Source organism: Vanacampus margaritifer, chromosome 17, assembly GCF_051991255.1.
Source record: "Vanacampus margaritifer isolate UIUO_Vmar chromosome 17, RoL_Vmar_1.0, whole genome shotgun sequence".
Classification (NCBI taxonomy): Eukaryota; Metazoa; Chordata; class Actinopteri; order Syngnathiformes; family Syngnathidae; genus Vanacampus; species Vanacampus margaritifer.
In genome coordinates, this window is record NC_135448.1 from 3,062,501 (window position 1) to 3,080,000 (window position 17,500).

General features: G+C 40.9%; 1 protein-coding gene and 1 long non-coding RNA gene across 2 annotated transcripts in view; one reads left to right on the forward strand and one right to left on the reverse strand.

Moving 5' to 3' along the window:
- Positions 1–2,559, forward strand: part of top2b (DNA topoisomerase II beta) — a 131,332-nt gene extending 128,773 nt beyond the window's left edge. Inside the window, exons 35-36 of the mRNA XM_077549538.1 lie at positions 933–1,012; positions 2,149–2,559. Of these exons, the coding sequence (XP_077405664.1) occupies positions 933–1,012; positions 2,149–2,289 (221 nt within the window). The 3' untranslated portion in view covers positions 2,290–2,559. The remainder of the gene's footprint in view (positions 1–932; positions 1,013–2,148) is intronic.
- The window catches only part of LOC144037779 (uncharacterized), a 20,745-nt gene extending 12,133 nt beyond the window's left edge, over positions 1–8,612 (reverse strand). The window contains exon 1 of the long non-coding RNA XR_013289037.1: positions 8,323–8,612. This is a non-coding gene — a long non-coding RNA (uncharacterized LOC144037779). The remainder of the gene's footprint in view (positions 1–8,322) is intronic.
- Between the last annotated feature and the right edge of the window lie 8,888 nt (positions 8,613–17,500).

Sequence of the window (17,500 nt, forward strand, 5' to 3'; positions counted from 1 at the left end):
AAGGATAAGAGTCATGGATCTTTTTCTTTTTTTTCTGGATGAGCAAAAAAAAAAAAGGTTAATAGTACTTTGTTATTTTGTAAAACGCTTTTTTGCCCATTAAACTAAAAAAAAGTTAAGAAATCAACTCAAAATGTCTCCTATGTCCGTTTAGGATTTAGTAACACAACTTTTAGTGTAATATGAGGCTTAAGGTATTAATGGCTTAAAGGTGTGTTCCTAAAATCTAAACGGCTATATTTGACATTTTGAGTTAAATGTTTGTTCGTTTTTTTTGGGCAAAAGCAGGGCTGTGAACTTTTCACCGGATATTTTTTTTACTTGTGCTCAGTGTTTTTGTTGTTGTTTGTTACCAAGCGCAACTTACATTTAATATTATTAGAGACCAGAAACAAACCCTAAGAAGCATCTTAATTAGTAGTGGTGAATGCCGGTCGGTGTCCGTCAGCAGTAAGTGCGGAAACACGAAATAATGGTTCCGGCAACTTCCAGGTGCTGCAAATAAGTTTTTTTAAAAACTTCTTCTTTTTTTTTTACTTTTCCCCCCAGCGCTAGTCGCCATTTTGCTCGGTCATACCACATGACTCCTGAACCCTGTATTTGAGGACTAATTTCACTCCTAGTTGTCAAAATGCTCCCATACATTCGACTTATGTGATCCAAAAATTTTTCAACTTACTCAGCTGCTATTACAGTGCATGTTGGCTGATCATATTGCTTTGGGGTGAATACACTTTTTTTTCCACCAATCAATCCGCGGATCGTGCATGGTCCGAACCGTAGGGCCTGATTTGTAGCGATCATGGATCAATGATGATCCGTTGCACCACAACTAAACTTCATAGGTTGAAAGCGTCGCAAAGACTCCCTGTACAATAATAAAATCACAATCACAGCAGAATTTTTTGTTAGTTTTGTTAAATATTTTGCAGGTAAAGGCCGAGGAAGAAAGAGAATGGCCTCTGGATCTGAGGATGACGATTATAGCCCAGTGAAGAAAATGGGAGGCAGGGTGAGTATCACTGATTAAAAAAAAAAAAAAAAGATAAGATTAGATAACCCTTCTTCCGGTTTCACCACGTACAGTGCAGGCGTGCAAGTGTCGGGCTTCGAGTAGAACAGAACATCATAACACTTCACACATTCATGTAAACATCCTTTTCCAAACTGCAGATCTGTACCAAATTCACCCACGTCCGCACACATGGGTATGCATATATGCAAACATAACATAAATATAACAATCCAAAATCCAACACTTTCACCTCGTTCTTAGAACATATAAAGTCCTTAGAATATATCCCCAGTATACAAAGCTTAGGGCACAACGGTATTTTGGTTTTAAATACTTCTGACAGCAATTTACATCATTCCAGAATTGTTTTATCTTTAAACAGTCCCACATTTAGTGAACAAGAGTTCCTTTATATTCTTGGCATATGTGTGTATATATATATATATATATATATATGTCTATATATATATATATATATATATATGTCTATATATATATATATATATGTCTATATATATATATATATATATATATATGTCTATATATATATATATGTCTATATATATATATATATATATATATATGTCTATATATATATGTCTATATATATATGTCTATATATATATGTCTATATATATATATATATATATGTCTATATATATATATATATATATATGTCTATATATATATATATATATGTCTATATATATATATGTCTATATATATATATATGTCTATATATATATGTCTATATATATATGTATACGTCTATATATATATGTCTATATATATATGTATATGTCTATATATATATATATGTCTATATATATATATATATATGTCTATATATATATATATGTCTATATATATATATATATATGTATATATGTCTATATATATATATATATATGTATATATGTCTATATATATATATATATATGTATATATGTCTATATATATATATATATATATATGTATATATGTCTATATATATATATATATATATATATGTATATATGTCTATATATATATATATATATGTATATATGTCTATATATGCAAATTTAAGTTTTCAAAATCGAAATGAATGCATCACTAATTTGAATGTTTTTCTTTACTGTGATTGGGAACAGAAATCTCACAATCCTCCATCCAATGATGAGAACGACAGCAACGGTCAGGGTGACACGAACACTCCATTCCGGCCAGGCCGCACAAAGAAGGAAGTGAAGTACTTTGCAGAGTCTGACAACGATCAAGACATGTCTGACTAAATCCACTTTTAACAATGTTCATTCCCCTTTTATGGAATTCCTTTACTTCCCACAGACTTTGTACATTTCCCCTTTAAATTTTATTTTGTTAAAAGTATTGTTTTAATTTTTTGTATGTGTAGTTTGACAATGTTTACAGATTTCTTTTTCATGTCTATTGAAATGTTTTGTATTTGTATAAGGCAGCTTTTAGAAGTTTAGTAATGCTTTTAATTGTTAAAGGATAATGTAACTTTTCGAACAAGTAAGAGTAAACAATGAAATACGTCACCTTTGCTAGTCTTGGATTATTCAAGAGTGGACAATTATGTTCAATATGGAGCACCATTTACTCACTCAAAACAGGTGTTTCACATAAATCTGTATTACTTCTGCAAGTTTATTACCAGCAAGTAGCTTAAGATACCTTGTGTCTTTACTGTGACAAAAAGATGATCAACATTTGATATTTGAACACCAACAAAACATATTAGTTCATGAAATACAAAAAACACGTTTCATCCAGTTTGAATAATGAATTTCAGCCTGACAAAAAAGTAATCATGTTTTAAAATTGGGTGATGCACAGTTTTATCTGGCAGTAGCAATTCATAAACTAGGTTGATCTTTTGACTTTTTTGCTACAGCAAATCTGAATTCTTATGCTTATCAAAACAATGTAAAAGGAGTCATAAGCCAATGCACAAGCAAGATCCCCAAAATGTGTTTACCCCATCAATTTAAATCACCCTTGGGGTGACTTGGAATGCTCTTTTTGGACCGCAAGTCCACATGACTTCAGCAGCGTGAACCGGAAGAGCGTCAACATAGAAGCGCGCTCGCAGACGAGCCATGCTATATTGCTTGTTTTGTTCTCGCTTATCTCCGGGGAAAAAAACATGCCAAAACGACTCCAGACACTACGCCCGTCGACATATGAAGGATATACTTTGTTTCCCAACGCCAAAAATTTAGAGGGATAAATGTGAACAATGGGTGAACTTGTGCGGACATCCAAAAGAGCAGTTTAACGCCAGGGAAGTGAGCTTTTCACCTTCATATGTAGTAAACATTTTGTTGGGGGCCATGCATGCTCGTACAGATGACAATCCTGATCTCTTGCCGGCCACCGCCATCCCGAAGAGGCAAGTGATTTTCTTTATTATTATTTATTTGTTCAGCGTTTGGCTTTACCCCGACTGCCGGTGGACAATAATGAATGACGAGGAAAAATGCTAAAATGGCGTTGCCACCGTTGTTCGGACCCAACTTGCTTGCCGCCTGATTTATTTTTATTTTTATTTTTTTTGCCTTTCATATAAATCATGGAATGCTGTGACATGTATGAACATTTATCTGTATGGCCTTTTCTGAATGAACTCTTTTACCGGCAAAAACGTTTAATGACGTTTACTAAAATCCAAATGACTGCCGCCCAAAATGTTAATTGACGTTTATTACTTTTGTTTTTTTTTCTAAATGGGTGCAACGTCTTGTGCAGTGCTCCTTTTGTGAATGGGTTTAAAAAAAATAATAATCACAAAACAGCCACTAACTATGACCAGCAGATGGCAGCATTGTATCTCTTTTCAATGTTCTGCCGGTGTATGCAATTGCAGTGAAACATGGCAGCTCTTTGGAAATAGAACATTTTCAAGGATGACGTGAATGATCAAAGCCTTTGTCACATTAAATCAAATTCACAAAGTGTCACTACACAAAAAAATATTAGTGTCATGAACCGCGTTTCCACCGCAGGATGTTCGGATATGAGGAGGGGGGGTAGGCACTTTCACAGGAATCGTCCTCTCAGCCGGCCCTTGTGGCTGTGTCTCCACTGCGGAGTACGACCAATTTCGTGACGTCACGAGTTTTGATCGACACGTAAACGCCGTGCGACGGTTTCTCGTGGCGTCACTTAAGCACCGCGCGACAAACATTACAACGACGAAGAAAGGGAAAAACTTAAGGTGGTTGCTGTTTTTCTAAATTTTTTATTTTATGTACTTGGTGTGGATGGATGATTTGAGTAAGAGGAGATAGCGTCCAGATGAAGAATTTGAAAAGGCTAGTAGACAGTAGAGTGGAACGAAAATAGGCAAAGCATTATTAAGACAATTGTTTTGGTGGAAGAGACTTAAGCCGAGAATGCATCATTGTCGCGGATGAAGGTAAGATAATTTTTTAGACTAAATATATATTTTAGCCAATCAGAACGAAAGCCCGATCGGGAGTTTATCGGGCCGGCAAAGTACCTACCCTCGAGTAGGATCTCTGCTCGTCTCCGTAAATTCCTGTAAATTTGGCCCGCTTGGAAAGGCTCCTGCAGTGGAGACGCACACATACGGGGCTGGCCCCATAAATTTACCCCGAAGTTCCTGCGGTGGAAACGCGGCTAAAGTCGCTGTTGTGCAGAAAATGTGTCTTTACACAAAAAGCTCCTTATCTTTTCAATTGTCACTCAAATTTACCATTTTCAAATGGCGATTACTAAAGAACGGAATAAGGTAGAAACATACTTTTTTTCTGATAATATTCTGTTTGCCTAGAAAGAAAGATGAGTTAAAATGCCCGAAATCGACTGGCACTGTCCGGGGTGTTTTTTTTTATATAACGTGTGGTAGTAAAAGAGTTAAGAGAACGACAAGAAGGATATAATATCCATCCATTTTCTTAACCGCTTGTCCTCACAAGGGTCGCGGGGGGCGCTGGAGCCTATTACAGCTGGCTTCGGGCAGTAGGCGGGGTACACCCTGAACTGGTTGCCAGCCAATTGCAGAAGGATATAATAATTGAAAGAATTTAGGTATAGCGAGTGTTGTTGGTTGTGCCCAAGAATTTCCTAGTAGAATTGCGATCGCTACACACACACAAAGCATTAAAAATTTACCCCCAACAACTGTCAAAGATGTAAGACAACCATATATGACAGACAGGGCATATGGTGGTAAAGAAAGGATAGCTTGTTGAAACTGGAGAGTGTCAGTATCAGTTGCGTAGGATGATGTTTTGAGGGGAAGAAAAACACAAAAACTTTACCTCCGGATCAGGTCGGCTCTTTTTCAGCCCTCTACACTCAAACCATCTCTTCAATTGAACATCAGTATGTTCTTCAACATATATACCAGTGAATTTGGCATCAGGGACATCATCCTTGGAGAGAATTAGTAGTTTTAGCTCGGTAGACATCTTGCTCGTAGACTGTTTACATGTCTAGCATGACTGGCCCGTCAAGTTTGACCCCCTCGCTAGTCTCATGAATATTAAGTGTGGTGACATGTATCGTGCGGTACGTCATTAACAATTCCGAGCTGACGTCACAAGTCAAAATGGTGGTCTTACTCTGTTAAATGACTTTCCTTCCATTGAAAAGCATTGGACTTTGGATCATTGAAATTTGATTTGTGATTATTATTATTTTGAGTTCAAACTGTGATGAAATGTCGTTTGACAAAGGCAATACAATACGCGTTTGTTTTCACTGTATAAAGGAAGCGTGATATCTTCCAGATCAAGGCAAACTGGTCTGCAGTATACAGTGGAAGGAGATATTCATAATATTAAAATATGCAGAAAAGCGGATTTCACAACAAAGCTAAAGAACACAGGTCTGAAGATAAGTCCGGCAAACAACAACGGCGTCTCTCGCAGCATGGAAATTGTATTCCCGCAAAATAAATACATTTTTAATAAAGTGATTGCTTTTTCCCCCTCTGTTACAGAACGGTTGTTTACATATGTAACACAAAATGCTATGTGAAAGATGAAAACAAAATAAAATAAGTTCAGTGCCGATGAAACATTACTGAGCTACCTGTATAAGACCCAGCATAAACTACCAACTAGGACGTCAAGTTACCAAGCTACCATTAATAACAATGATAAAGAAAAAACATGTATTTGCGAGGCGTTGCGTCACAAATAAATCGCTGAAAGTCGCCGATTTCTATGATCGATAATAATGATATCTTGATGATAAACAATATTAAATAATCGTTAGTATAAATTTGATGTCCAGTTTTGAGGATGATCTTGCTTCTAGAGCTAAAGTGAATTTAACAATTTGTTTAGCTTCGCCCAGGGGTGAGCAACCTTTCCTGTCAAACGAGCCATTTTAAGGCAAATAAATAACCAAAAATCTGTCTAGAGCCGCAAAACGTTTGAACATTGTGATGAAGGAAACAGTATGGTAGTGGTAGACTAATGTACGGAGGGCTCAAGAGCTAAATAGAGCTACAACAGAAAAAAAAATGCAGCATCTTATTGGACCTTTTGTCTTCCGTTTTTAGATTTTTGGGGGGTCATTTTTCAGACTTTGTTTTTAATACATTTTTTAGACTTTTCGGCTTTTCTGTTAAATTTTATGGACATATGGCAATTTTTGGACTCTACATCTTTTTTTGTACATTTCATGGCTATATGACATTTTATGGTAAATTTCAGGATTTCTTATTTTATATTTTGACATTTTATGGATACTTTTGGAACATTTTCTTGCCTGACTTCTTAAATCAATTATCTGATTTATTTATTTTTGCAGTTTTTTTAGACATTTTATGGTAATTTTCAGGAATTTTTCTTTTGTTTTTGAAAATTTTACAGCTACTTTAAAAACATATATTTTCTGGCTTATATATTCAATTCTGACGATTTTGGCAATCATTCATGAACATTTTATGGTCATTTTCTGTTGCTCCAGACAGACTTTTGGTTATTTGGCCTAAAACGGCTCTTTTGACAGAAAAGGATGCTGATCCCTGGGTTAAAGAAAGGTGGCATAAAGGTCACGAGATTTCACTCTCCGAAGAGACCTCTGGAGTCACATGAGTCCCGTGGACTTCTGGGTAGCAGTTAGCACCGATCTAATGTAATCTAAAAATCTTTTGTTTCAATTTACAAAATGGGCAGGAGTCCATGAGCTACTTCATTTTCTCAACTATTAACTTTCATTTTGACATTAAGTCAGTTGGCTGAACTGAGGGAAAATACGGTGAATAATTTCACACACCCTACTATTCAGTTATTTGAAGAAAAAAATGGTATAAATGTTGTTACACAATTGACCTTTAACAAGCCACGCCCTCAAATGGCCAAGCGCCATCCAGCTCATATCCGCTCCATTGAAATCCATTGTAAAATCAATCCACAAAACTTTTCTCAGCTTCAATAAAACCATACCAAAAAAATCGAACAAGTTGTGGACCTCAAACAAGCAAAATATGTGCCCATAGATTGTGGCACGCAGGGACTTTAAAAATGGCGCAAGCTAAAAATAAAAGCCATTGTATCGTACCGGGATGCTCTTCCTGCATTTTAAACTTTATTAAAGCAGCCATACCTTTCATTTAATTTGTTTCCCTGCGACACGGAACTAAAACAGAAGTGGATTGAAGCGATTCATCGGGAGCAACCACATTTTATCAGGAAAGGGCAGCACACACACATCTGCAGCAGGCATTTCACCTCCGAGGATTACGTGTTAGGGTTAAGTGTCAGACGCCTGAAACTCGAGGCTGTTCCAAGCCTTCTCCCTTGGAACAACTTTACACCGCCTCCTACGAGAGAATCTGTGTTTGATTGATACCGCAAACAAACTAGCCCTCACCTAAAACTTTGTCGTCTAGTACATTTGATACTGGGATATGACACACGTACAAGAACACACATAACACATTACTACCATCATCATCATCATCATTCACCATCATTCAAAACAGACAATAGTACTCAGGCAGATCTGTCCTAACATTGAATTAGGCCAACAGAGTTAGCAGTTACCTTTGTATACTTTTCGAGGGACTGTGAAAAATAAACAAAAAGAATAATAATAATTCAAAAAAAAAAAAAACTAAACAAAAAACCCAATGTGTTATCATAATAATGCATCAGATTTATATAGCTCTTTTCTGGACACTCCAAGACGCTTTAGAATGGATACATTATTCATGCACTCACATTGACAGTCTGGTGGCGGTAAACTATGCAAGTAGCCACAGCTGCCTTTTCCGCTTTTAACCGACAATACGTTCAAAAAATGACATTTATGTCACTCACCACGCTAAATAAAGTAGTCAGTTTCCTCTTCGCTCCAGAAGTGTGGTTCTTTGATGCAAGCGTCATGTTTGTTGACACCGGCTTTAGTATTTCCGATGGGTTACACACCAGAAGCACGGACTTACATACTTGTATTTACTGTATGTGTATATAGGCACAAACTGCGGCGCTTTCGCCGTAGAGACACAAAATAACGTGAAAACACACCTCAGATAAATCACTGTATTCAAGGGAGGCTCCTTTAGCAAGAAGGACGGAGCTGCAATACAAGTCGTGACTACATAGACCAAGATTCCTTGCGAATCAAATAAGCGAAGAAGAAAATAAGATGAAGAAGAAAATAGCGAGCATGCGCACAGCAAAAAACAATGCCCCAATCGATGAAGGTATTCCGAATGCGTTTATATGCACAAGAATTTGGGTTGTGAACATAACCCTAACCCGATTGATCGTAGTTTTCTAACATTAAGCCACGTTAAGCTTTTAATAGTGAGAGTCTATGGGGAGGAAAGCTGAATGAATTTTGGTGATGAGTCATAAAAGTTTTCTGACATTAACTCTTTGACTGCCAGACGTTTTCAGAAAAGGGATGCCGTGGGTGCCAGCAGATTTAAGCATTTTGACTGATCTTTCAAGGTCCACAGAAAATTTTGTGTTTGGACTATGTAAACACACATACTACCAAATGAAAGATTGGACTCTCATCTTTCATCAGAAGGAGTTTGTTTCTACCTTATTACGTTTTTTAGTAATCAACAATAGAAAATGGTTAGTTTCACCCAAATGCTCTCTTTTGATAAAAAATACGGAGAAATCAAGCTTTTTGTGAAACGATATTATTTCATGCACTCTGATGCCACAAACACCTAAACAGTGCTTTACTTCTGTAAAACACTACCACCAACAATGAAAAAGTGTTTTTGATAGCAAAATATGTTTATTTACATTCAACAGTGTAACAATTTGACAAAACAATTTCGCAAACTATTTACAAATGTGTGCAACTGTGGTACTATTTACAATTGTTTGGATGTTTCAAATACAGTTTTTCTTTTAGTAACACTCCCCTGCGTGCAAGGGGACGCAGGAGGATTTGCACAACAGATTAGTTTCACTGCGATTGCAGACGCTACACTTTTTTGCTGGCTTTTTTTTCCGGGGAATAGCAAGTATATACTGCAGTGTGTGTTTGGCCATGTTGCCATCAAGTCTACTCTCAGGATCATGATAGGTGACGTTACGGTGTTGTTACGTCTGGCTTCCTCATGTCCTTCAGTTCCTATACCGGCTGGTAAGAGATGTTCTGATCCATCTTATCCGCTCCATTCATGGTGGCATCGTAGTCCATAACCAGTGTCTTCTCCGTGATCAGACTGTACCCACTCCTCCGATGAATATGCATTGGATTCGTCGTCCGATTGAACGTTCGCCTGAGCAGAAGTGCTCGGTTGTGCTCCGCGTTTTCCGGCGTTAGCATCGCTAGCCGGTGAGGCTTTATGACGTGATCATAGCCGCCGCGTCAACGCTTCCAACTTTGGCGTCAACCTCGGAGTCACCATCATCATCGTCATCAATGTGCTCTTTAGCACTGGTTGGTGCTTCTCTTCTTTGAAAAAAACGATCAAGCGTGAGCTGCTTGCCACCGGTCGCCATTTTCGCTTTTTCAGCCATTGTCCCCTCAACACTCTAGCTCCGCCTCACGTCTTCTACTACTGACGCCTACCCGATCTTGTCCAAAGAAAGTCATCGCTGCCACCTAGGGGCCAAAAATAGTCATTATACTAACTAGATCTGCTTGATACTTTCAGCACAGCTGGCCAAGGCTTTCCTCCACCCGTTTCCAAAAAAAAAAAGAAATTGGTGAACGTCTTTTAACGTCTTTGGCGCTCCTCCGTAGGATTTTACTAAACGTTATTGAACGTTTTTGGCAGTCAAAGAGTTAAGCAACGTTACACGCACATTAAGTGTTTTAGACGACCATCTCCTTTTCCGATGACATTTTTGTGGAAAAATGCGTATCCTTTCTTCATCTTTTTTTTTAGTGATGGAGTTTTCTTGTACAGTGCTAGTTTCCACATCAGCAAAGGTGATTTTTGGCAAATGCTTGTACAGTACACTCTGTGATCCATCTTGCTTCTAATGCTAATTAGAAGGGCCGGAAGTTGAGCTACACGGTGATTACGTATTTCAGTTTTTTTGTGAAAAAAGTCCCTTACACAGTTTGGATGGCCTCACCCCTAGCTAAACGTCTCCAAGATAAACAAGCATTCCTCCGTTTGCTTCAAGGTGAGAGCCTGTAAAGTAGCTATAATGTGATAGGCTAAAGTAAAATCTCTAAACTAGCAACCGAACGAGCGGCCGTGGCTCAGTATGTAGAGACGGTCATTCAGTAACCTGAACGTCGGCTGTTCGATCCCTGCTTCTCCCCAAGTCACGTGTCGTTTTGTCCTTAGGCAAGACACTTCACACACATTGCCTCCAGTGTTATTCACACTGGTGTATGAATGGAGCAAATGTTTGGTGGTGGTTGGAAGGGGCTGTAGGCGCACACTGGGAGTCGCACTTCCGTCAGCCTGCCCCAGGGCAACTGTGGCTACTAAAGTAGTTTACCACCACCAGTGTGAACGTGTGAGTGCATGAATAATGTATCCATTCCATTGTAAAGCGCCTTTGAGTGTCTAGAAAAGCACTATATAAATCTGATGCATTATTATTATTAAAAGCCAGCTTTTAGTTCTTTGTAAAATTGACTTTATAGAGCAAGCAACCAGAACAAGGCAATACGAGGTTACAGTGGTCACTTTGCAGCTGCAACATAAAACAACTGAAAGTGAGCCTCCAAGTTCAGAACATAACAGTAACCCCCCCCTCAACGGATGCCCCGTGACAGACTACCTGGTTTGTTTGGGTGAGAAGAGCGGAAATCTCGGATCAAGGATGGATTGAGAATCCAGGAGTAGGTTCATTGGCACTCTTCCAGCCCATAGCCTTCCCAGTCGACCAGATACTGTACTCCACGCCCTCAACGTTGGGAGTCCAAAATCTCCCTCACCGTGTACACGGGATCAACAATTACTCTAGGAGGAGGAGGCGCTGCCGGAGGACTCAAAGGATTTGAGGCCATGGGCTTGATCAGGGAGACATGGAACACCGGATGGAACTTGAGAGTCGGGGTTTAGCTTCAGCTTCACCGAGATGGGGTTGATCAGAGACTCGATTTTGAAAAGACTGATGAAGCGCAGGTCCAATTTCTTGGACCCTCCAGCAAGATGCAGGTCTTGAGTAGACAGCCATACTTTCTGTTTAGGACTGTAGTCGGATGCTGGGAGCCTGCGTCATAAAAGGTGACTGACCCGTGGCTGATGAGAGGAGGGAGTTGTGTGTGTACTCCACTCACGGCAAGTGAGTGGACCATGAGGTAGGGTGGCCTAGGCAGACGCATCGCAAAGCGGCCTCCAAGTCTTGATTGAACTGCCCGGTTTGTCCATTGGGCGGTAGCCTGAGGACAGGCTGGCGGTAGCTCCCACAGAAGCACAAAACCTCTTCCAGACATGTGACAAAAACTGGGGCTCTCGGTCTGACAATGTCCTGGGGAATGCCGTGGATCCTGAAGACTTGTCTGGTTAGTAGGTTGGTTCCTAAGGCGGACGGAAGCTTAGGCAGGGTGATAAAATGAGCCATCTTGGAAAAACGAACCACCACTGTGTTCCCTCGAGAGGCCGGCAGGCCCGTGTTAAAGTCCAATGAGATGTGGGACCAAGGTCATGATGGACAGGGCAACTGTCAAAGCAGGCCTGCAGGTGGTCGGTAGGCCTTACACATCACAGGCGTTGATAAACTTGACCACGTCTCTTCTCATCCGTGGCCACCAGAACTTCTGAGACAGAAGGGAGTAGGAGGATCGATATCGTGATAAATCGTGACTTTGACTCCCGATAGATTATCGATACGCCTACGCAAGTATTGCGATGTTTGTAGTTAATATACAGCCACTATAACGGCTCCATTGTTCATTACTTACTGAGCAAATACTTGGCAGGCTGCTAGGGGGAGCGCCTCATAAGAGTGGCAGGGAAATGTATGGAAGTCATCAGGCGAAGAAGACTCATGAGCTTACTTTTACTTGTGTAAGACATCTGTCCAACAACTGACTGTATCGCATACGTAACATTTTAAAACATCTTTTATGGTTCCACTTTTTGAAGCGCACAATTTCTGAGGAATATTAATATTGATTTAATTGGATTTGATATTTAAGTAATTTTATTTATTTACTTTTGCAATGTTACACAAAAAAATCATCACAACTTAAAGTGAAATGAATAAAATGAAACAATTTACTATGTAACTGACTGACATGTTGCATGACAATAATATTTAAGAAAGACACAAATTTGTTCACAGAAAGTGGTCTCTGCTAAGAAGACATCTGTATTTATTTAAAAAAAAACACTTAAGTACTCACTGTGAAGAAGACACCATTTTTAATATTTTGTTTCAGTGATGGTACAAAAATAAACTTTTCTCATTGAAAAAACATCAATTTATGTCTTGAGTAGTTTTATCGTACCAATATATCGATAATCGCGGCATCGTCATATCGTGAGATAATCGTTATCGTGAGCCTTGTATCGCATCGTGAGGTACCCAGAGGTTCCCACCTCTAGAAAGGAGTGTGTGCATTCATTGCCGGGAAGGCAGGTAACCCGGGAAGTGTGTCCCCATTGCAGGACATCAGGGCGGAGATGGTTTGAACGAACAGCTTTCCCTCTGGGCAATTGTCCGGGACCTGAGTCTGGGCCTGGAACTCTTGGACTCTTCTCTTTACCTCCCATCTCATCCTACAGTAGGTCAGGATGAAATTGAGCTTACCAAGAGTTCAGTCTTTTGGCGGTTCGAATATAGGCCAAGTGAAGACAGTAAACTGTTCCTTGGCGCCCTCCAACCAGTGCCTCCACTCCTGCAGGGCCAGAACAATGGCCAGCAGTTCTTGGTTGCCCACATCATTGCTTCAGCCGGGCTGAGATGTCGTGAAAAGAAGGCACAGGGTTGAAGTTTTTGGTCGGCTGGGAATCGCTGAGAAAGAACGGCCCCCACCCCGGAATTAGATGCGTCCACCGCAACAGCAGGGAGGTCAAGATTAGGGTGGTTCAAAACAGGTGCATGAGTAAATAATTATTTGAATTTAGTGAAAGCTGTGTCGGCTTCTGGTGTGATACCTTACTAGACGCGATTCGCGTTAGCAGTGCTGCTCTTTGACTGTAGTCCCGAATAAAGCGACGGTAGAGGTTGCGAAGTCAGAAACCTTGTAGTTGCTTGCTAGTGGTTGGTGTAGGCCATTCTACCACTAATTTCATCTTGGGCGGATAGGCCCTAAAGAGGCTCTTCTACTTCAAAACCCAAGAACTGCACGGAGTGAAAGTCACATATTTTCTGCCTTCACGTACAGGTGGTTTTCCAACAGGCGCTGCAGAACCATATGGACGTGGCAACGGTGATCACTGAGGTTTTTAGAAAAATAAAATAAAAACGTCATCAAGATAAAAAAAAAATAGAAGTGTTTCAGTATGTCACATAGCACTTCATTAATCAGTTGCTGTTATAGTATTAGTTATCCCAAAGGACATAAACCAGGTATTTGAAATGGCCTAGTGGGGTTTTAAAGGCCATTTTCCACTCATGCCCCTCCTTCATTTGAACCAAACGATTAGCACTGCAAAGATACAATTTAGTGAACACGGTGGTGGACTGGAGTGGAGCAAATGCCGAATCTTGTAGCGGGAGTGGATACTTGTCTTTAATTGTGATGTCATTTTCAACGCATTGTCGCAAGGTTTTATCTGTCTTATTATAAAGAAAAATCCCGCCCCTACGGGCGAGGATGATGGTCAGATCAGACCGGCGGCTAGTGACTGTGAAATGCCGTGATGGAGGGCTTCCTGCTCGGGGTGAGACACCTGGTACAGTTTAGAGTTCATTAGGAACTAGGTTTATAGCACAATCATAGGGTCGATGCAGGGGCAATGACTGAGCTCATTCTGAACTAAAAACCTTTTTCCAAGTCGCAATATTTAGTGGATACCTTAAGTCAAATCAATAACCTCGGGTGTCGGGGTTGGCTACGGACTTCGGCGGATTTTAGGCAATGCAAATGACAAAAGACGCTCCAATTTTTTAATAACGGGAATCTCTCATTTAATATCGGGATTTATGCATCTTAAACCATATGGTAGCCCCAAAAGGACTGGTGGCCCCAAAAGGACTGGTGAAGAACTGGAAGGCATCATTTAGGGTGTATTTAGACCTGCATTGTTTGGTCTGCTTTTAACAGACCAGAGTTCGTTTCCCACCCTGATTCGGATGTTTTGTGCAGGTCTGAATACACACAAATGAATCCTGGTGCAGACCAAACAAGTGGACCGAGACCCACTTTTTGAGGTGATCCCGCGCGGTTCGCTTCATAGTCTGAATACAAGCCACGGCTGACCCACTCCAATTGTAGGACATACAGTATGGCCTTTTAGGGCTTAACAAGCCACCGTAGCCAAGCATCCCGGGGGGGAAATATTGCCCAATAGTGGGTATTGACCTTTTGCACGTGATGTTACAGCCCTCGTGGGAACGCCCCCTCGAGACACTGGACGGCAAAAGAGCCACTTGCCTGTATTGTAACCATTGAATCTCAAACAGCGTGAAGTGATTTATCTAATTGGTTATCTTATAAAGTGGTCATATGTTGCTGTGCGATCGGTTGTACAGACAGAGAAAAGAGTAAACCAAATGTTTTCTATCATTAATGAAAACGGACGACGTCGATTGATAGCAGCAATCAACAGAAAGGACAGCAGCCCACAAAGTATTCACGGATTTGCAGCGATCATTTTTTGCGAGGTTAGTAGATAAATGTTCAAACATTTTACTAGTAAACCTACACTAACAAAGATTGTAATAGGTGTCGAATTGCGTGTTTCAAATCACATTAACAAGCCAGATAGTTAGCGTCCACTCTAACTGCACGAACACACAGCTTAGTTTTAAAATGCACCTTCTTCAAAACTATTAAGTGCATTTGACTGTTTAATAATGGGGGATTTCATCTTTGTGCTTGGAGTTTTTCCACTCTGGAGCTGGAGTTATATTCATGAAATTACTGCATAACTTGCCACTACGATAGTCATTTGTTCATTTGTTAAACATAGTAACATATCATCAAAGCGTTTCAATATAGAACGGACTGTGTAAAAATAAGTCCGTTAGCATGATAAACAAGTTTTACCTTTGCATTACGAGGTATATTGTCCCCCCGGTGTGAGCGTAGCATCTCGTGCCAGAGACTCAGCCAGTGACAAGCTTTTGAATCAGCCCCGGTGTAAGGAGAAGAGACGGCATTGACTACATAATTATATAGGTCATAACTTAATTTGTAAAATAACAATCGCTAAGTCACTAAGTCGCTCCGGGTCACGTCCACTTCCATTCAACAATCATTTCCTTCTGCCGTCCGTCATAGGGCAGTCCCGTGATCACGTGATGTCGGTGCAAATGGTCAATTGTGCTAAATTAATTCATTATCCTTCGTATTCTGTTTAGCCACGCTGCTATCAGCATGTTGTGGGTCGGGGCACGCGGAGCACAACAGCTCCTTCGGGTTACTGCACATAATTGACGACACTAAACAAAATTAGAAAGTGTCGCGGAACCTCCCATTGAATGAGCTGCTCTTGACGCTCGCAAATATCTTACATCTATTAATGCCACAAATATGCAGAGCAGTAATGCAGCGCGTCGGAATTTCATGTTTTTCTCTATTTACTGGTTTTGTTATGTGTGGGAGCACGCTAGTCGACGTGATTACGCACTATAGACCACTTGCAAAAAGCACAGGGTGGATATGAACCGCACCAAACAAAAAAAATAAAGTCCGCTTTTGGTCCGGCCCAAAGAAGCGGACTAAAGGACTTTTCTGGTCTGAATACACCCTAAAAAACACTGTAGTTCCCAGAAAGTTTAACATTAAGGGGAGTCGTAATTTGAGTCACTTTAGCCGGAAGACGTCTGTCGAGATCTAAAACACGACGTGGGTTTTGGAGGGTGCAACTAAGACATGACAAAGATTCAATAATGCTGGGATCAACAATTAATCTTCGGCTCCAGAATCAATCAAGGCCATGACTCTTAAGTTCCGACAAAATCTCCCCCGGCAGTTCGAGTCTCTTGGCTGTCGGGTCGCTAATAAGGTCTACCAGTTCTGTACTGTCCAGAGGGTACTCACACTGGTGACTGGTGCTGGAGTTGGGTTCTCAATCTGGTGTTGCCCCCTCAGAGCCAATGGACTGAAGCGACGCGGAGGCCTGACGGGACAGGAGGAAACCCAGTGTCCGGGCTGTCCGCAGTAGAGGCAGGCGGCTGTCAGCCACTGTCGTTCCACCTGGTTGAGATATCCTCTCCTGAGCTGCATGGGCTACACCCCCGTCGCCTACGGGTGGTGTCGGGAAGCACTAACCCTAACTCGGGAAAGCAAGCCACTATGAGTGACTGACGCAAGGTTAGACTGGACTGGACAAGAGAGCGAGAAAGAGAGCGTGTGTGTGTGTGTACTGTGCGCGTGCTCACGCTTGCAATATAGGCTGTCACTCCCATGCCAATGATGCGCTGATTGGCTGATGATTACGCAAACCGGAAGACACTTTGAACGGCGCAGGCGGCAGCAACGTCTCTGCAGCAGGAGTGATGTTGGCTCCCGACATAAAAATGGCAAGTCAGAGAAAGAGAAAGTGGTGCAAGAGCTTGACAAAGAGGCTGCAGTTACGCTAAAAAACTGAAATTCCACAATGCTGGATTGCAGCTGCCACAAAACCGCACGTCTTGTGGCCACCACAAAACCCTGTTCCGGTGGCTCATATCGGCCGCCACTCGATCATGTTCTTTTTTCTTTTCTCTCCACCCCCCCCTCGATCATGTGCAGACAGCAGCACAAGCCTTGTAGCTGCCACTTACCCAACCCTACGCCGGTGGCACATGCCCTGTGGCCACTATTGAACCCATGGGCCAAGCCCCTGCAACGCCTTAGGATCCGGCATTACGGCCGTCCACTTGAACGGCCCGGCCCCTGTGTTTGGTGCCATGGTCATCGACCTGTACAGCCAGCTTAATGACGGGAATTTTAGAGCGTGTACAT